The sequence below is a fragment of the Cyrtonyx montezumae genome, unplaced genomic scaffold (assembly GCF_038088225.1).
Source record: "Cyrtonyx montezumae isolate F1298 unplaced genomic scaffold, pur_monq_1.0 scaffold_0, whole genome shotgun sequence".
In the NCBI taxonomy this organism is placed as follows: Eukaryota; Metazoa; Chordata; class Aves; order Galliformes; family Odontophoridae; genus Cyrtonyx; species Cyrtonyx montezumae.
The window spans coordinates 40,256,690-40,278,052 of record NW_027071824.1 but is presented as its reverse complement, the minus strand read 5'-3'; the positions used below and the strand labels follow the sequence as shown (position 1 = coordinate 40,278,052).

General features: G+C 37.1%; 1 protein-coding gene across 1 annotated transcript in view; it reads left to right on the top strand.

Annotated features, from left to right (window-relative positions):
- The window catches only part of PEX7 (peroxisomal biogenesis factor 7), a 32,816-nt gene that overhangs the window by 5,005 nt on the left and 6,448 nt on the right, over positions 1-21,363 (top strand). Inside the window, exons 4-9 of the mRNA XM_065733262.1 lie at positions 680-757; positions 1,113-1,221; positions 8,331-8,437; positions 8,827-8,940; positions 10,138-10,193; positions 15,398-15,497. Coding sequence (XP_065589334.1) covers positions 680-757; positions 1,113-1,221; positions 8,331-8,437; positions 8,827-8,940; positions 10,138-10,193; positions 15,398-15,497 — 564 coding nt within the window. The remainder of the gene's footprint in view (positions 1-679; positions 758-1,112; positions 1,222-8,330; positions 8,438-8,826; positions 8,941-10,137; positions 10,194-15,397; positions 15,498-21,363) is intronic.

Sequence of the window (21,363 nt, the reverse complement as noted above, 5' to 3'; positions counted from 1 at the left end):
AATTACTGTTCAGTTTATTATTTGTCTTTTGTCAAATACTGTATGGTTGTTTCGTACATTCCCTCTTCACACAAGGGAGCTAGCACAAAGTGGTACAAGAGCAATAAGCCTTTCAGGATACGGAAACAGAATGTTGTAAGATAAAAATGGAAAATGGCAGTTGATGCGTGATGTTCTTTTCTGTGGGCAGGGATTGCTTGTAACTTTTGGGAAATATGCAAATAGATTAAAGTTAGTCAATTTATGCTGAATCCAACATAGTCTGAAATTGTTTGTGGGAATGAAAATGCCTGGAAGTAGCTGAATGATACCTTGATTTCCTTTCTCATAATGTAAATATTTGAATAAAATTGGATCAGAAATCAGTTTGAATAATGTATTTTTTTTTCCTTTCTCTGTTTGGAGTCATCTTTACTTTTTTGGATACCTTTCTGAGTCTGTATGTGCATTTAATGCCAGACTGCGGCATTAAATGTAATTTTACTCAGGTAAATGGCACTGTTGGCAGCTCTGTGATGCTTGACCAGTGTGGCTTTTAGCTGATTATGATATGATCTTCAAATCCAAGTGTAGTTAATGGAACTAGAATTAATGTATTTACGTATAACGTAATTAATGGCTAACAAGAATCTCAGGCTTAAAATACTTTTTCTAAACTAGTCTGTTGTATCCTTTACAGGCATATAGTGTAGACTGGAGCCAAACTAGAGGAGAGCAGCTAGTGGTGTCTGGCTCATGGGATCAAACAGCCAAGCTGGTATGTTATTTTTTGTTGAAGGTAAAAGTGCAATTTGTTTCGAGGCTGATGAATGTGAGTTCTTCATGTTAAGGAGCAGCACTGATTTACTTTTCCTCTGTTTTAAACAGAAACTCCCACAACTGAGATGTTCTTATATCCTTCAGCTGTTACTGGGTGAAGTGCACACATGCTTTTTGTAATATGTGGTAAAATCAGGAGTTGGACGTGATGATCCTTATGGGTCCCTTCCAACCTGGGATATTCTATGAAAAAAAACTTAACTTAGTCCTTTCTATGTAGAAAAACTTTTATAAACATTAAACCTTTTCTCATTGCATGTGCTCCTCAGCAATTTTCTTTTTACTTTATTCAGTGGGATCCAGCAGTGGGAAAGTCTTTACGCACTTTTAAAGGCCATGAAGGGGTCATTTACAGCACTATATGGTCTCCACACATCCCTGGTTGTTTTGCATCTGCTTCAGGTAAATGTGATGCTAAAGGAGTTCTCTGAATGCCTGAAAAGCCTGTATTCATTCAGCACTTTCTCCAGCAGATGGTAGTGTGTGTCATAGATAAAAATGGAAGAAGGAAAGATAAATGTTCTGCTGCAGCTAGATTTGAAGTTTCTATTACCATCTCTAAATTGTTCTCTTGGCTGCTCAAACAGGGATCAGCAGTTGGTTTAGTGACTTGTGACTTTTTTTTTATTATGTTATGTAGTTGTCACCCATTCATCCAAGTTCTGCTGTTGACTGCTGAAATATGCTATAAGCTTTATTTCTGGCATATATTTCTGATCAAATTGTCTCAAGCATCAGCAGTCTATTAGACCTGTGAAAAATGCAGTCAATTAGCATTACTGCTGGAGATCAATGTGTCATGTTCTTTGGAAAAGTAATCAGATATTATACTTTTCTACCTCTGCCAGTGCTATGAAACTTGCTGACTAACCCAGTCATAACGTGTCTGGATGCATCTGCCATCAGAGAGATGTTACAGTGATCCAACTGCACAAAGGTGGAGTTAGGGGTGCTGTGAGCCGCAGATTTTACTGGGAAACTGAGACCAATAAGATCCTACATCAATACAAATATCAATAGATTAGTATTACTGGCTTCAGTTCTCTAGCTTCAAGTCTGTTGGATTTCTGTGGTGATTCATATAGAACTTACTTAGGTCCTAAGAGAGTAAGCAAGTAGAAATGAGAGAGAAAATCAATGCACACAGATTGTGGTTTTCTCTATTCTCTGGGAAATTATGGGACAGAAAGCTTAATTTTATCAGCTACTGAACTTTTGCTGAGCTGTAAGTTGGAACTGGAGAAAAACTGCAATGTCTCAACGTGATAGCTAATTAGGCATGATGTCTAATTTACAGTTTGTTTCTTCTTTGATATGCTTACTGGGAGAATTGACCTTAAGTGTAACAGTCTCTTCATTTGTAACTTTGTGTAGGCTTGAAAATTACTAATGGAAAATGTGCCTGGAGGGACACTTTTTGAACTTACTTTCATCTTTTTTTTTTAACTACATGATGCTTTAAACAATAGCCTTTCTGAAGGATGTTTTTGAAGAGTTCCCTCTTTGAGGAAAGCCAAGCTGCTGTAGAATTGTAATGTGTATTTTCTTTCTCCCTCTACCTCCCTTCTCTTGTCCTACTTCATGTACCTACTCACAAGCATATACTTGCCCAGGTGTTAACCATGAGAAACCTTAATACTTAAGACTACAAATTAACTATTTAATGTTGCAGCTTCTTCAATTTTGATTTATGCAATGTCCTAGTAAAATAATAGTTAAGCAGTATCATGTTAACTATAGTTGGAAAAAGCAGTGATAATGAAAGGTTTCAGATTTAACTAAATGTAGGTGAAGCACTTCAATTACCTGAAATGTAGGGAAATTTAAGTAAATTTCTTTTTCCCTTTTTTTTCTAAAAATAAGCAAAAGGGAGGGAGACTTTTTAGGAATATTTTTTGGAATAGGTTTTTCCTCTCAAACATTTATGAGACTAGAAAAAGCAGAGGAGTGAAAAATGAAAAACCTATGACTTTAATATAAAGCAGTTGAAGAGGAGTTCAATACATGTAATATATTTTGTTTGTTAAGTCTTTGATCTGAATACATACAAGACTAACTTTGTGTACAGGAGCCAATGAAACGCAATTATGTTATGGAAAGTAACTATGTCTAATATCTCATTTAAATGAGCTTTTATTCAGCATCTAATATACTTCCATTTGACATTTACAGGGATGTATAGAGCATTATCACTTTAGTGCCGTAGTCATTATGTACGATCATTGGTACTCTTGAAAAGCTATTAAGTAATTGACTTATCTTGTATTGTTTGAAACTGGGAGATGCTAATAGTAATGGAACAATTTGTTAATTCTGTATATGTAAATACATTCTATTGTGAAGTCAGTAACAATTTCTGAGCTGATAAGCAGGATGTTCAGGTGTACAGACAGTACCAGCACATAGCTCTGGTAAATGTCTGCCTTACAGTGATAAAACAGCAATGTGGAAAATGTCATTGAATAAATGACATAAATAGCTAACTTCATGGCTAAAAGGGTTTAATGAGTCATTGTCATTTGCCCAGAAGGTGTCTTTTTTTTTTTTTTTTAAGTATCTTGGAGAACAAATGGATGAATAGTACATACAGAGTGCCAGATACACACAGCATTAGGCTATAAGCAAACGTAAGTCAGTTCTACTGAATGATCATCCACAGTTGCAGAACCATAGTTTTTGTTCAGTTCTGTGGCTTACAAAGACAGTATCCTATCAAATGTTTTATTGCTCTTTAAATTTATCACTGGGAAGTAATTAGTGAGCACCATGTTACCCTCATCTGAATAACAAGTATTCTGCAGTACATAGAAGATACTGGCAGATGAAAATGTGAATGTTTTGGAATTGGCAAAGCCCAGGTTTAGAATTACAGTTGTGGAAGACTGTCTGGGCTTTTAAAAGCTTGGTTTTCTTTCCTGTTGGTCTTTATTGACCAATGGATGGTGGAAGTGTCAAGCTCTAGGTCCAGAAATCAACTGCCACGCAGCAGATGGCATCCCTTTCTATGCTCAGGGTTTGAATGAGTGAAAGAATGAACTGGGGAAGGTATTCTTCAGCTGAATTAGTGGTAAGGGTACTGCCTTGAGTGCAGCTCCTCAAGAAAAGGATGGTTTCTTATGCATCAGTTTCTGGACCGGATGTGGGATTACAGGCTTTTGACTGTACATTCCTCCTTCAGAAGCAGCACAAGGCAAAACGAGTAGTCAATGGGGAAGTAGGCTTGCAGACAAGTAACTCAAAATTACTCCCCCTCTATTCTCCCTTGGTGAGGCCACATGTGGACTGTTCAGCCTGTAGAAGAGAAGTCTGAGGGGGGAATTTTATCAATGCTTGTAAATATCTGAAGGACAAGAATAAAGTGGATGGGGCCAAATTCTTTTAAATGGTGCCCAGTGACAGAACAAGGGGCAGTGGGCGCAAGCTGGAACATGAGAAATTCCATACAAACACAAGGAAGAACTTTCCTGAGAGTGTGACAGAGCACTGGAACAGGCTGCCCAGTGAGGCTGTGGGATCTCCTTCTCTGGAAATACTAAAACCCACCTGAACGCTTTCCTGTGTAACCTACCTATGTAGGTAAATCTATGTAATGAAATGAAGTGGTTGTTTTCATTTGGAATCTACTTCTTTAAGAGATGCTGACATAGTTTTGAATTCATCCATGTCTTGTGCTTGATGAGGTTTCCTAAACGAACCTCTAACGTGCAAGCTGAAACAGTTCTCAGGCAATGAGTCTGGCCCTCAATTTATGGTATATGCTAAATGTAACAATGTGTTGTACATAGCACATACTAGAAAATACAGCACTTTCAAGTTGTGAAATTTTATGATAGGATGTTATATTATAGAACAATCATTAAATGTTGAAGCTAAAAATACAGCAAGGTTTTTTGTTGTTTTTTTTTTTTTTGCAGTGAACTAATTTGTTTTGAGTGAGTTGGGTTAGGTATGTAGCAAATACTTCCAGTTGCTAGAGAACAATTTAATTATACAGTAGTGTAAGTTAGGTCAATTGGCTAATTTTTAAATAAAAATTGTTTCAATAGTACATTTATTAATATCAGAAACACTGAAATAAAAATTTTCACCTTTCTCTAACTAACATTCTTTTCAGAAAAAACTGAGGTTTGCTTTTAGGTAAATAGAGACTCTTCCTGTTTTTTTTTTTTTTTTTTTGTTGTTGTTGTTTTGTTTTTGTTTTGTTTCTTTTCAACATTTCTTGTCATACTGAAAAATTACCAGTTGGAAAGTACATTTCCACTTGTAATTTTACTTGCTTGATATTTAGATTGTTACATCCATGAAGGTTATGTTTGACATATCCTATTGCATAACTTAAACAAAGCTTATACTTTTATCTCTCCTTTTCTGTCTCTGTGTGTGAAATATCATGAACTTGATTAATCCTGTCCTAGAATTGTTTGTATTACTTATGGTAGAAATTCATAGCATGAGCGTTTTAACATGCCCAGAAAAAGTCTCAGGATTGGGGTTCTACTCTTTATTACCCACAGATTTTCTGTTAAATACTGTAATGGGTTTTTTTTCCCCTATTATAAAGTATTATAAAGCAAGTCTTGTTTACCTGTATGCATTCAGTGGGACTGCAGAATTGGGTACTTTATTTGACATTTATTTTATATCATGTATATCAGTCTTTGTCTTTTATGTTAACTTCTTATTCTACAGTAAATTGTCAGAAGATCAGACCTCTTCTTGCTTAAGAACTTAAAAGCCATCTTCATCTTTTTAAATACAGCTTAGCTAGTCATACATTGATTCCTGAAAAAAACCAACCACATGTATCTGTGTTAGTAAATCCTTTCTGCCTTCAGCTAGTGTTTGTTTTTATTAATATCCTAAATATCTAGCTATGTTATATAGCTTACATTGTGCTTCTGTACTGTCTGGCACTAATTGCTTACCTTGTTGTTGTCACAGGACTTAAGAGTTTATAATTAACTGACATAGGTTAAATACATCTGTGAGTAAAAAAAACAGTACAAAGCCTACATTAAATTTAAATGTTAAATGAATTTTATCTCTTCATTGTGTGTTATCATCCACATTAGCAGTCATCATCTCACATTACGAGTATGATGTACTTGTAGATCAGCATCTCTTTCATTATTTTTGAATAGATGAGTATATATTGTGTAGTTCTATTGATTCGTCCAAGATTTCACAAATATTCATTAAAATGAAAGAAGGCAAGTATAATATACAAACAAATCTGGAATCATAATTATCCAACAGACCCGCAAAAATCTGTTGCTATAGAGAAATTGCTTCTTACAAAAATAGAAATATTTTGTGGGGGAAATGTTGGCTGCTTTAGTGGCTGCTTACTTTTGGATGCCAACTGAAAGTGGCTTCTAGTGAATGTGATTTTATTAGGTGTGCTTTACTTGTGTTTTCTGTTGTTATGATTAGAGTAATAGAATATTCCGACTTAGAAGGGACCTGTAAGAATCAGGTCCACCTCCTGCCTCCACACAGGACCACCCAAAGATCAGACAGTATATCTTGAACTCCAGCCGTGTGGGGCTGTGACTGCTGCCCTGGGGAACCATGCCCACCACCCTCTGGTGAAGAACCTTTTCCTGACATGCAGCCTGGACCTCCTCTGTTGCAGCTTTATGCCATTCCCTTGAGTTGGGATCAGTTGTCTTGCTTCTGCTTTTTCATGGGAAAAGCATATCACTTATAATGCAGATTTCAAGAAGTCATGGAAATATGGGAATTCCACATTTTTTCACAGCAATTTTAATTGAAATGAAATGTGTATGTGTTCTGAGGTCACAGGAAGATGTTCAAGCAAAAAAGAGAATTATTAAAATGTGTGATGTGTCAGGATTATACTATTTGTCTGATAAATTGGAAAATATACAAACAGATTCTTCCACTTAAAACCTAAATAGAAAAATAGCATTTGCTGTTGGCTATAATTCAATCTGTTCTATTGACTGAAAGGTTCACCTGCCTGCTCTGTTATTCCATTGGAAGTACTTCACAGATAGTGCCAGCCGTGATGAATGGCAGCTAAGAATAGCATTTCTGTTGGAAGATAAGAAGGGAAAAATGGAGAATAAGTGATTTTCTTGTGGGTCAGCATTTTCTATTAAAAACAAAAAATAACTGGGACGGTTACATATTTGGTGTCAAAGTTGTTTTTGACTTGAGTATTTTTTTCAAACATTTTTGGCCATAATAACACTATGATGGCTGATCTCTGTAGCATTTCATTCTGATTCACCTGGGGAAATAGTTATTTACTTAGAAATATTATGTCTGTAGTGAAATATGGGTTTCCCCTTCAAATCTGTGTTATTTGATGAAATAAAATAATAGATTTCTGAGTAGTTGATTGTTGTATCTCCAGAAGACTTAAAACATGAGTTGAAATCTGTCCTGAGGTTGGCAGGGCTGGCAGAGAGCGGATGGACGTGCCACCACTTCTGCCAAGATCCCGCTGATCTTGTTTCTTCTCACCATATGCCATACTGTTTTTATAACCACCATGGAGATGTTTAGGGCTTCAGTTGACTGCAGTGTGACATTGCCAGGAGTGCTCTATGTATGCAGGGCAACAGTCACCCTTGCTCCTGAAAGTAGTGGAAGTAAAATAAGGGATTATCAAAAGGAGCTGTGATTTTTTGTGTGCCCATCTATTCGTTTTGAGGAGAGTGACCAACTGGGCTTCAAAAGCATCAGAATACTTGTATCTAAGCAGCATGCCAATGATAACCAATTTGAAGATTTTCAGATGTGTTGCAGATAGAGAAATGTCTTCAATAGCATTGTAAAACAAAGATTTTGGTTTAGACAGATTTACTCGTTCTGTACCAATCATGGATGTTTGGACACAATTTCTGTTTCATTTGTCTCTTGATTGAACAACACAAAGTCGTGGGTTTTTCTTAATCAAATCAGAATTTTAAAGGCTAAAGTGTTTGTAATAAAATATTTTTTTCCAATGGAAGTGCAATATAAGTTCTTATTTCTTTTGCACATTCAGTCATAGAATCATAGAATGGCCTGGGTTGAAAAGGACCTCAAAGATCACCTAGTTTCAACCCCTCTGCCATGGGCAGGGTCACCAACCACTAGAGCAGGCTGCCCAGAGCCACATCCAGCCTTGCCTTGAATGCCTCCAGGGATGGGGCATCCACAAACTCTCTGAGCAACCTGTTCCAGTGCATCATCACCCTCTGAGTGAAAAACTTATTCCCAACTTCTCCTGAATCTCCCCTGTCCTAGTTTAAAACCATTCCCCTTTGTGCTATCACTATCCACCCATGTAAGCATTTGTTTCCCACTCCTGCTTATACGCTGTCTTCAATACTGGAAAGACTTTGCTTTAACATATCCATACTTTATTTAACCTGAGTGTCCTCCTACAATAATTTGTATTTCATGGAACTAATAAGCAGTTGTCACCTAAATGCTAGTGGATTAACTGTATCCCAGACTCGATTAATCAATGCTGAATGAATTTCTCTTTGTTTCAGGCGACCAGACTTTAAGAATTTGGGATGTGAAAGCACCAGGAGTCAGACTGGTGATACCAGCCCACCAGGCTGAGATCTTGAGTTGTGACTGGTGCAAGTATGATGAGGTATAATTCTGTTTGACCTCTTATGTGAAGTAGCAGGGTGTTAGTTTTTTTCATGAAACATTAATGCATCTTCTAGTTCTATGGGAATAAAAGCAAGTCTGCTTGCTCCTTCATTCTCATTTGCTAGCTGCATTTCCAGAAGAACACTGTTTCAAAAGATAAATGATCAAATAGATCTGAAGTTTTGCTCACTCTTTTCCATAGTGGGCAGTATTTTTTATTTAGTGGAGAAACAGTTCATGTCTCTCTATTAATTTACATACTGGAGACCACATTTATGACTTTTTCATCTATATTTTTTGTTCTGTCTTATTGTGTGATCTCTCTAACTTCTTTGCAATTTAATAGTTAAGTTGTCCTAATACATCTGTGTTGTGTGAAATCATCAGAACTTGCTGGTAACTGGTGCAGTTGACTGCAGTTTGAAGGGCTGGGATTTGCGAAATGTCCGGCAGCCAGTGTTCATCCTCCTTGGCCATACCTATGCTGTCAGAAGAGTGAAAGTAAGTTGCAATTTATTATTCGCTGTTGTCTGTCACTGAATTGTTTCACTTCAAGCGTACGCTGTAAACAATAGTATTTCATGTGATCTAGGAACTAGGAAAAAAAATATGTTGAAGGTTTGAAGTGCTAAGTTTAGCGCTGAAAAACTTTTCTTTATGTCTAGCAGATTGATGAGCTTTCAAGTATTACAGATATAAGTACTCTGACACATCAGGTGATAGACTTAGGGAATTAGACCTCTTCTCTGTGGGATCTAATAAGAGGATAGGAGGCATGAAGCACAAACTGAGATACAGAAAATTCCATTTGAGTATAAGATTGTATTTATTTGTTTGTTATTTTATTTGGGAGTTGCTCAAACACTGGTCTCCATCCTTAGAGATATTAAGTCAATTGGATGCGGCCTTTACAACCTGCTTTAGTTGACCCTACTTTGAGCAGTGGGAGGTCTGAGGAGATCTTGGTATGTCTGGATGTCTCTTATTCCTAGCTCTTTTTAATGTCATATACTGAAATATAGTTTCAGCTTTGAGTTTGCCTAAAAGGCTATTTGAAGGAATGACCTGTGACATTGGAGGTTAGAATGGACAGAGTGTTGATCTTTTCTGTCTGAATGCAACTGTCCAGATCATAAAATCATAGTATCTCACAATTAAGGGGAACAGAAGTTTTAAAATAACATCCTCTCTTTGAAGCAGAAAGGCGTCACACAAATTTATTAATATATAGCACTCTTCAAAGTTTTTTTTTTTGGTGTTTTTTTTTTTTTAGTTTGCCTAGGTAATTTTCTAGGATATTAAGGTCAATGGCGAAGCTTTTCAGCTTTGAAAAGGTGTTTTTGCTTCATCTGAAAACATGTGGACATGGATTGGACATGAAGTTTAGATGATACTTAGGTTGTCAGCCTAAAGCAGAATTTTGAGTGTTTATGACTGTCCTAAGACTTCTTACCTTTACAGCAGGGGGTACTTTGAAGTGCTGTAATGAAAGAAAACCAAACCACGATCTCACAAAATACTCCCTGTAATTAAAAGCAGAGTGGGTTAATTTGTTGACATAGTCTGTATTGTTGCAACATCATGTGTACCTACAAAGACAGCTTAAATAGATAAACTTTGGTAACTTTCTAATTACTGTAAGCCTGTATTTGCTCATGATTTTTGCTTTAAAAGTTGTTCTGTTTTGTCTTCTTACAGTTTTCACCATTCCATGCAACTTTATTGGCCTCTTGCTCCTATGATTTTACTGTGAGGTACTGTAATTTTTTTATATTTTTTTATTTTTGCATAGAACAGATAATCCTTAATGTTGCTTCCAATAGAAAATAATTCTGGCACGGAGATGTTGCTCGCAGATTTTAACTGCACTTCACTTTTTCTCTCCTTGTAGGATATGTTGAAAATACATGGGCTCTTCCTTTAAAACCTGTCAGTCACTCCTCTCTGCACTGACGGATGCTTTCTGTTGGCCTTTTCACATAATTCTGCTGCACGTAGTTGTGTCTAATTGTGATAGTCTCTCATAGGGAGGTAATAACCTCTAAGATGAATGTAGTTGGGTGACTTTGTATGTTTCTGTGATTTATTTTTATTGAAGCTTTTATAAGTTAAGTTTTTTGATCCTACCAGCATCTGAGGAAGCCTTTTAGTATTGTTTCTCAGTATGTATGGTGAGTTGTTTAGACGTCAACAAGTTCCCTTGGCTTCCCAGTAAAACTAGTAAGTACTGGTGAGTGTTTTATAGTAAGATAACTGCTTTAATACAAATTAGCTGCTTCTCTCTGTTTCTTAACAAGTGAAACCATGTTGAAACCCACTGATAAGTTAGTTAGAAATATTAGTAGAGGAGAAAACTTCTCTTTTTTTCTCCAGAAAAGTGTTTAAAAATGCCTCATTTGTACAGGTTGGCCTAAAGAAGGTTTACAGTTCAAGGGCTGATGTTGCACCTGTTTGTAGGGTAGGTGCACAACTTCACCGGTTTCTGTTTGCAGCTGTGTAGCTTGTAATATGTCTGTATCTCACTTTGTGAAATATTCATCCAAAGGCTTGCATTTTATGCTGTCCCAGATATAACATACTTCGGGAATACAGGAAACTTTAGGCTTTAAAATTTAATCTAAAATAAATGATTAAGACTCAGTTTTCACTTACATATATTCAAATCTGTAATAACAGAGTGTTGCACATTGGTTTGGAAAAGGACATTTCCAAACCAGTTTATTTCTGATTTCCTGCATTTATATTTGATTATTATTTTTTGCCTGTAGACACATAATATCTATTGTGTCAGTCTTGGACAGTTGTCAAGTCTTGGACTGTAAAGCATCTTCCAGCTGATGATAATATTTTAAAACAGAAAATTTTTGTTTATAAAACTCCATCACTCAAGTGATATATATATATATTTACAACCACAGGGCTCTCTTTTGAGCTATGGATGCTGCAAGGCAGGCATAGAGTAGAGCAAGAAGGACATGTTTGCTAACAGGCTTGATAACTTAGTGAGGAGGGCTTGGAAGTAGAAGTGCCAGGGAGGAGTGACCATAACCTGAAGAGAAGTGAAGGTTGAGGATCAGAGAAGTGTGTGCAGAATGGCATTGTGTTTGAAGCTTTCTTGCTTACCCTATGAAAGCGAACTGATATCTATATGCAGCAAGGGAAGCAAATGGGTAATGAGAAGTCTATGTGCAGCTACACAATTGTAGCCTCTTAGAGGATTATAGAAATTCTGTGGGACTTTGCCACCCTTGTAGCCTCTCTTTCCTGAGGACCCTTTATTCCTTGTCACACTACAGTATCGTGAGCTGCTGAGGACATTCTTCAGAGCTTTTTCCTAAGTTTACTTTAATCGTTATTCTCTTGCTTAATGTAATGAAGGATAGTGCCTTGCCAGTGAAATCCTCCATTGTGTGGTTGCTGCCAGGAGCCTGACAGTCTAAGTGCTGTGTTGTCCACACCTATATAACCTCACAGACTGCTCTATCAGCATTCTATCTTAAATAAAATGCCTAATTTTATTTATGTCTAGAGCATACTTCTTGTACAATGCTGCACAGTGGTCTATGGAGGTTTATTTATGTGTTCTTCTTCAGTGTCCTCTACTCAGTGCCAGCTGGTTTGCAGTATGTGGTTTCTCAAAGCGCTTCAAAGTCCAAAGTCCAAAAAAAAAGTGGTGATCGTTTTTTTTCCAGTGGCCTTTTCTGAGCAGTGTGATTGATAATCACCATAATAAATGGCCAGTGAATTTAAGTGATTTTAATGCATCTCATTGCTCTTCCCCTTTTTGACATCAACTGTATATCCTTCAGGTTTGGCACTAATGTGCTTCATGTAAGGTCTGCTAGTGCAGTTTCAGTTTTGACATTTAGCTTGTGAAGCTTTCAGCAAAGATGAGGAGAGCTCCTGCCTCATATACTAAGGTGCCTGTAAATTCGGAGAGTGGAGACATTTTCACAGAATGCCATGCTTTACTCTTGGCGTAATTCTTCTGTCCAAACAGCTATTTGCTGTGACCAGAGATAGAGGGATCAGAGCTGAAGAGGTGAAATACAATTATTAGGAGTTTTCTAAAATAGTTCCTGCTTTTAGCAGGAGTGAACTAATAATAGAGAACAGCAGGTGGAAGTCTTTGAAAAATGTGGCACAAGTAAAATATCACATATAATGGGGGAAACTTGTAGCTCCAGAACTTCAGCAGTGTCTCTTCTGAAGAATATTATGGTATCATATGACCACATATCCTTTATTGTCACTTGCAAGAAGGAATCAGAAGTAGAGTTCTCATACAAATGTTCTGAGTTTGATTGGATGCACCATACTGTGTACACATACATGTATGCGTATGGGTATGTATGTACCTGCACATATGTACACACGTGGGGACATGACTATATACATGCAAGAGAATGCACATTTCAATTTATTAAGAAAAATACTTGATAAATATATAAATAGGCAGGAGAAATTGAGATTCCAGTTCATGGCATTAATTTTATGTTTTGTAGAATCTGCTCAAGACTTGCTAGTTTTTTTATTCTTTTAGTAGTAACCCATAGAACAGTGTGACATGGCAGTCCTTCAAAAATTATGGTTGCTTGTGTGCACGAGCTATTGAAAACTAGTTCCTGTGCCAACTTCATGCTGGCAGCTAAGAAAGTAAAAGATATAGAAGATTTGAACTTAATAGTATTTAAGTATAATGGTTTCTATTTAGTCCTCCATCTAACAGATCTTTTGTCAAGACAAACTTCTTACTCTTTGGAAGAACTGAAAAAAAAAAAAAAAGGCATGTTAATTCAAAAATCAGTTTTAACTCAAATGAATCATTAAAATGCCCGGAAATGTGCAAAGTACAGGAACATTTCCAGGATTTATTTAGGTCTGCATGCATGTTCTTAAGCCTTATCTCTACCAAAATTCAGTTTGAAAGAACTTCAGTGTCATCTCTTACTGGAATCATAATTTTATATATTTGGAATCTCTTCAGTATAAAAAGATCCTGTTGCATTAGGCACAGACAGTGCTCGCCCAAATCTAAACAGATGATCTGATAAATTGGAGAACTTCATTAAGCTGGTATCAAGCCAGATCTTGAAACGTATTCACAGAATCTTGCCTCTGAGGTAAAGAGACATTTTTTGTTGAAAAAAGAAAAATCTGCACTAGATAGCAAATCTGAAAGAGGCTTTAAGGTGAAATACAGTCTCTACCTGTCCATCACTGTACAAGCTCAATTACTTGAATCACAAAGAAGTCTTCAGAAATTCTTGAATGATGTTGCCCACAGAAGAAACTGTTTTTTTTTTTTTACTTCATTCAGTTCTCCTTTTTGTTTTTCCTTCAAGCTGAGGAAGTGTTTTGCTTTGTTCCATTGCTCTTTTTTTCCCTCTTTTTCTTTTTTCCCAACTAAAAATGATTTTCCAGATAATCACTGTACTTATCACTGGCACTTGCCAGCATGAAACTGAAAACTGCAGTAGAAGAACAAGTTAATTTGAGTGTCTCAGTTAATGGGAGCTCCTGCAGCACTGTTAGAAGTTTCACTGGTTGCAGAGTCGCTAGCTGTACTGAGAGCCTGGAGCACTACATCTGTTGAAATTAACCTAATTCAAAACTGGTTGTAACTTTTCAATTATGATTTAACTTTATTGTGACTGTGGAAGTCAGAATCACTCACAGACTGGTGTTAAGCATGTCTGTTCTTTTAAGTGCTTCCTTTTGGTGATAAGACAAGAATTACAGTTTTATGGTAAATATTATCACATACGAATAAATGTGACATTCTTGTAGCTTGTAAATTCACTGGCATTTTCCTGCCTGTATGTGCTAACTTGCTTTGAAAAAAGTATTACATGGTGGAATTTCTCGTAAAGTCAGGAAAATGTTGACCACAGGAGTTACTCACCAAATGGTTCAACCTCATAAATAACTTTCATCTAGCAAAACAAATTTCCCCTGTTTTTAATAGTACTATAACACTGTTGAGGAACACTGCAAAGGGATATTTGTGTATTTTCTTTTTCATTCCTTCTAATGAACAGGTCTGTTTGTAAAAATGTTAAATATTTGTAATTGAGATTTTTAAGTAGCAGCATCTAAATAGACTTCTTTTTTAAATGAAAGTGCTTCTTTCCCTTAAAAGAAAAAAGATAAATTGGGGAACAAAGTGTAGGCAGAACCACACTCGTATGGAAAGCTGGGCTACAAGATAGTATTTTTCATTTTGTATTGCAGTAAATTATCAGAGCCACCATGAAACTGTCGTCAGCGGTTTTCAGTCCTAAGACTGTACAATTTTGACCTTTCCTAATCTTCTTATGAACAAATGGGTGAGGATGAAAATGCTGAGATGTTTTTTTTTTTCCCTCTCTCTTGTAAAGTAGGTTGTTTATCTTAGATCTCAGGTACTAGGAAAATGTTGAGAGGATTGTTGTTACGGCACAGCCATTGTGCTGATACCATTCTGGTCATTTATTAAGGAAATAACGTCTATGCATTAGATAAACTGACCCTGCTGGCTCCAGTGTTTGCTATTTTACCTGAATTAGTTTGAACATAAAGAGCGTTCAGTGTAGTTAGTCTGATAACGAACTGTTCTTATTAATTTTTGTCATTATCCAGCTATCAGGAAATATAACAAGAATATTCTATCCTACATTTTTTTTCTGTTTTAGTAATGTCCCAGAAGCAGGTCTTTGGTGCCAGTTCTGATCTCACTTTCTGCATCAAGAGACAAAGATGTTTTTACCCAGTGTGGTTTAATTTATGCAAATCAGCAGATGGCTTTGCAGGAATATGATTAGTTATGTTTCCTAAGTGGATGAGTTTGCTCTTTTAAATATCCTGGCAGCAACAGATTTGTCAATATCTCAAATTATATTTTTTAAATGGCCTTTCAATTACTTTAATTGTGGTTTGTTTGATTTTTCTCTTCCTCCCTCCCTCCTTCCCTGTATAGATTCTGGGACTTTGCCAAGCCCATCCCATTGCTGGAAACAGTCGAGCATCATACTGAATTTACGTGTGGACTAGATTTAAGCCTTCACAAATGTGGCCAGGTAAGGGATGTGACATGTACCTTTCACTTGCCTATTTTAACCAGTTCTGTCAAGGCTGGACTGCAGCACTCAGATCTTGAATAACAGCCACCAGATTCTGGATAGCTTTTGGAAGTGTACGTGGCTGAATGCTTATTAAGTAAACTTCTTTTTAGGTGCATATTTATTTATAAAGCAGTGACTTGCGTTGAGCTGGAGAAGAAGGGAGAACTGACAGAACTGCCAGACCAGGTAGCTGAAAGCCACAGTGAGCTCGTGGAAAATGAGGTGGCTTTATTTTGGAAGGAAGAGTAATGGAGAATGAACTAGGATACCAAGCAAAGACACAGAGCTTTGTTCCATCTACTTGAAAAGTCAGGTTTAGTATTGCTAGTGTCACACTTGATCTCTGAATCTGGTTTGTCGTAACACCAGGAGTACTGTAGGAGGCTCAACATATGTTCAGAATTATAAAATTTAATCTGAATGAGTGGGACCCATTTCAGAAAGGGCACTTCTTTGTTTACTGGTTGTGGTAGGATCCTCTGCTTTACAAATATTTCTGTTTTATAAACAGAGAATTGTTACATGTAGTATGAATTTGCTGTTTCTTTTTTTCTTTTCACAGCAGGAAATGCAGAAGAAAACTGAAAATAAAGTTAATAACGTACTTTAAAATATGTAGTTTTAGTACAGAAGTTACTGCCACTTGTATAACTGTCCCTCAGCTGTTAATTGCATGTTGATTCTTTTCTAATTCAATGTGAAATTCATTTTTATCTAGGACAAAAGTGACTACTTTCATTTGAGATGGAATTCTGACTGGACAAAATAAAACCATCCTAACTTCTGCTACTGACAAAATAATGTGGGGAAAAAAATGTTAGTTTGGCATGATACTTAGCTTAATACATCTGGACTTGTTCTTGGCATTGGTACAGGCTTGAAGAGCTTTTTGCCAGACCACTTGTTCCCTTAATTCTGCTGCCTCACTGTGCTGTGGTAGCTATTCGTGAGCCTGTGTTGTGAACAACATAAGGGAATTTGTAAGATTGAATAAAAATTCCAAGTTTCAGGTTGTTTCTCAGGGCAAGAGTAGCATAAAGGCTGGAAGCTGGGAATTAAAGCTTCATTCCAAGTGAATTCCACATAGATGATTCTGTCTGAATTGGGGCCAGAGGGAGAAGAAAGCATTGCTTAGTTCTTTAGGGCCTTAGACTGCTACCTTGCAGCGTGCTCTGAGCCCAGCTCTACTTTCCATGAAGTCGGTGTGGCTTTTGCAATAGATCTGAATGAGATGACAAAAAGGGTTTTCTTCCTTTGTATTGAGGATGTGATTGCATCTTGGTTCTAAGCCTTTTTGGAAGGAGCCCCAAATGTTACAGTGGATGGTGTTTTTGACTGTCTGGCTAAATACGTCGTCTTTTTGTGTGATACATCTATCAAAATGAGTTCCTGCTGAAAGGGCATTCTTTCTTTTGTAACTGCAGTGTATGGCACAGCCTTCTTGGAACAAGGCTCATTGATGATAATGAATTCAAAGCCAACAGCTGCACCTGCACTGGTGTGTTGGAAAAAAAAAAGGAGAATGATGATGTGTGTACCTACCTACATTAGGGCATTTGCGCATTCATATATTTTTTTTCCATGCAGAAGTTCTGCAAGTCTTGTGTTGGACTTAATGTGGAAGTATCAGCCTGTAAAGCCAGAGTACTTGTCCTTGCACAGTTCATGCCATTGCGCCTTCCAGTTAGGAATTCGGCATCTGCAACGGCTTTAAAATTCCTCTGCTTTTCCTGTTGAGCTGATTTTGTGTGTTGCAATGATTGGATATGACAGCAATTGGCAATGTAAACATTGCTTGAAAAAAAAAAGAAAAAAAAACCAACAAAAAATCTTGAATAGAATTGAACTGTAACTACCAGATAAAGCTGAACACTTACTGAACAATCTGAGCCCTTGCAGCTTTTCCCTGGCTTCTACATTGATCCAGCAAAGAGTATTTGCCTAAGTTATACCGCCGTTTCCAGTATGTAGGTTGCTGTTATCTATGAAGAGCTGATAATGAGTCCCAATAACTGTTAACACGTTTGTATGATCTGTGATTTTCATTGTACACATCAGAAAGAGTTATAATTTGAGATGGGAATTGCTTTACTTTTCTCTGCAATGGACAAACAATTAATAGTTAAATTAAGTACTACCTAATTTACTTACTTAACCTTTGCTTTCATTTCTAATTATATTTTTGTTATCTACTCAGATGATATTTTCTTTGTCTATGCCTAATGAATTTCAGCATTTTTTAAGTGTCTTTTTTGTGTCAATAAAAACTCAGTCTGTGCTCTTGGAAAAGTGTTCAAAATAGATCCCACAGTTAAGTACTCAATTTCGCATTTACAAGGTATTCCTGTGGAACTGATTGCGTTTGAGCAACATCCACAGGCAGGTCTGTGGAGGCAAGGGGTTTTTGTACAGCATGCTGCTAAGGGGAGGCAACCTGTCAGGGAGAGATTTGCTGATGAGGAATGGATACCAGGTCATGGAGATAAGTATGAGCTAGATGAAACAGAAAATTCCTTTGTGTTAATTAGTATTCTGATACATATTTTTGGGGTATCTGCCTCTGTGTAAAGGAAGCTTTTCTTTCTTTTTCACTGTTCATGTTTATAACGATTTCAGACTAATGAACTTCCATATGCAAACAGGCATAGGGAATATATTGAGAATAATGAAAATGGCATTCAGCTTTATACTATCCCTTGCTAGAGGCTGCAGTGCTAGACCATATATTGGAATGGTATTCTGTACTTCGCTAGATTTGACTTCTCTCCTGGTATTTACTTTCCCTGTATGTTATTTGTTGTCATTCTGATGAGTGAGAATAAAGCACTCCCTTAGGCCTGGTCCTTACTGGCATTTTGCTGTGCTCACTTACAGGGTTGTAAGGATTGTTAAGTTGTTAAGGATTGTAAGGTTGTTAGGGATTTGATTTAGTAGTTGGGTAGGGATAGTGATAGGAGGATGGTTGGACTAGATGATCTTGTAGGTCCTTTCCAACCTTATGAACCTATGTAGACAGTAACTGAACTTCTTTTGGAATTTGCACAGATTTCTTTGAACGTGATCCTTTGAAAAAAAAAAAAAACCAACGAGCTCTAGCAAGTTGAGTGTGATGTGGTAATCATGAATTCATTTTATAAGATTGTAAGGAAATGCCAGATCAAAAGTACAGTACCTGTGACTATTCACTACTTCTTGTCTAGATTCTGAAATTCTGAACAAAAATCCCCAAATCTTTCTGTTATAAAGCTGTGTTTTGCTTAAAACAAACATGAGGGAAGCCTGAAATTTGTCTCAGCCTGCACTTTGAGTCTGCTCTGAACTCTGATGTACTCACATAAACACTGGAAAGTAAATTATTGCTCCCCATTGAGCCAGGAATTCCACCTTGCTACTGAGAACAAGACTGAACATTTGATAAGAACAGGAGAGGAATCTTTGCGTTTCTCTGTACTCTATGAACAGTGACTTTTACAAATTGCAAGCATGTGGTCTTCAACAGATGGTCAGTGGCACAATGACCCAAAATGCTTGCCATGTGAAGAGAGCGCTGGACATCAGTGACACACCAAATCAGAACAGGATTTTCATGATGTACAAAACTGACATGTTCCCTTTGGAAATTGGAACTGTTCTGCACCATTTCACGAGAGTGCGTGTTGAAGTCTAGGTTTTAGTATAGCTTGTGAATAACACAAGTGATAATCACGAGATTTTTTTATGATTATTTTTTACTGTGGTTGCATGTTTATGGGTAGTAATTATGCTCCAAATGGGCAGCTCACCATCTAAAAAGATTTTTCTGTCAACATGATTTGGGAGGCAAAATTGTTTATTCTCGCTGTCTGTATGGCGGTACTTCCATTTGTAAATATTCTCTGAGTAGATTAGCTCATTTAAGACTGGTTTATCTTACTTCTTCAAAATGCTTGGGACTCCAGGATGTATCACTGTAACAAAGGGCATGGCTACAGTTTTGGTCTGTTGCACTGGAGATAGCGATGTGAGCTATGGCAGCTGACATGATAATAATGTGGATTTGGTGCTGATACCACTGCAGTACTTGTGAAATCAGTTTTGTGCTCTCTTTTATGCTATTCTTTGTGACTCAACTTCTCTACATCTCTGCTTTCTTCTCCCTAAAGCAGTGGGATATCACTGGTATTTTCTGTCCATACCAGCCTATGCTCCTTCCTTCCATGTGCCCAGAGACCATTAGAGCCAAGGGGAGATAACTTGCTTTGTAGTGATAGTCTGTTGATCCAATGAAGTATTGCTGTGCTGATGGCATCGTGAGCTTTTATATGGTATCACTATCACTAAAACTTAAAAAGCTGTCGTTTCTCAGTAGTTGGAGGGAGATGTAGCCAAACTGTACTCACCTGAGATGTATCCTTTGAAGGTAACTGAAATCTAGTCCTAACATCTTGCATTTTTATGGAGATCTTTGATCATCTGTCAAGTTCTGGTGTACAAGTGTCTTCTGCTACCTGTTTTCTATGTGCAGATTGTGTAGTGTGCCACATTAGCTATACCAGTACAGCAAGCAGGAGAAAGGGCAGGAGAGGTGCAAATGGAAAGGCAGGAGATATCTATAGTGAGGCAGTTTTACTCTCCAACTTGCTGTTTATTAGTCATGCAGCCTTGACAGCCCCAGAAATAGTGAATGTTTCATATGAAACTAAAATTACTTCTTGTGGAAATGTACAGAAAAGCAGAGACCTTGCTTTTGCTCATTTGCTTTTATCTGCTACACTTAATTACCAGAGAACCAATAGCTTTCACTCAGCTGCTGTGCCTATCATACTGCTGTAATTGTATCACTATCTACTGCTTTTTAATATCTCCCTATGGACTGAGATGTTACTGAAGTTATCCTGTTAGTGATCCTTTGAGATAAAAAGATTCTACAGCAGCTCTGCTTTTACTTAGCTTCAGAGTGGACTTCTGCATGGAAAGATCAGATTTAACCAGCTGCAAATGTTACCATGAAACCAAAGTGAACACAGCTGGAGGAGAAGAGGGAGGTGACATTTATTGAAGTAATCGCCAGCAAGATGTCCTTTGCAAGCTCTTATACAGGGAAAGTTTCAGTCAGGGTTAACCATCTATGATTTATGAATAATGGTCACTCTTAGTCATTATCAACAGAAGTCTCATCTTAGGGCATTTGGAAAAGTTCCTGCCAGGCATCACAGTATTGTAGAAGCTGCAGTGTCAGTCTACTGAGAGGAAGGAGTAACTGATTCTGCTGTACTAAAAAGAGATGTGAAGCAGCGGTTTCTTAATAAATGTGTTGGTTGTGTGCTGTGTTTCAGTAGCTTAAAAATAATTTCCACTCCTGAAAGCCTCACTTAACTATCACTTCTGAATCTTAAACTTAATCACTTCTGAAAGGAAACTAAACTAATCTCCATCTTGCATACACACTGAGGATGTTCAGAACTCTTCAAAAATTTGTAATAATGATGCAACTAGACTGTTAAATTTCATATTAAAAGTCACAGTAGATAAGGAACTAAAAGAGGAAGGGAAACAACATTAATGGAAGAGAAGAACTGAATATTTTTTCTGATATCACTTCTTACAGAAGAAAGATGGGCCTTATTGGTTTTATTTGAAAATGGGGCGGGATGGAGAAAAGCTGAAAAGAGAAATGAGTCATTATCAGACACGTTTGTGCATTATCCTGATTTATTGCAAGCAGTCAGGAAGCTGAGTGGCACCAAGGTACTTCTGGATTTGCCTGTTAGGATTAAAATATTAGTGTGGTGAAAGCTGTACCTTCTTCGAACCCCATTATAAAGGGACTACTGAACTCAGT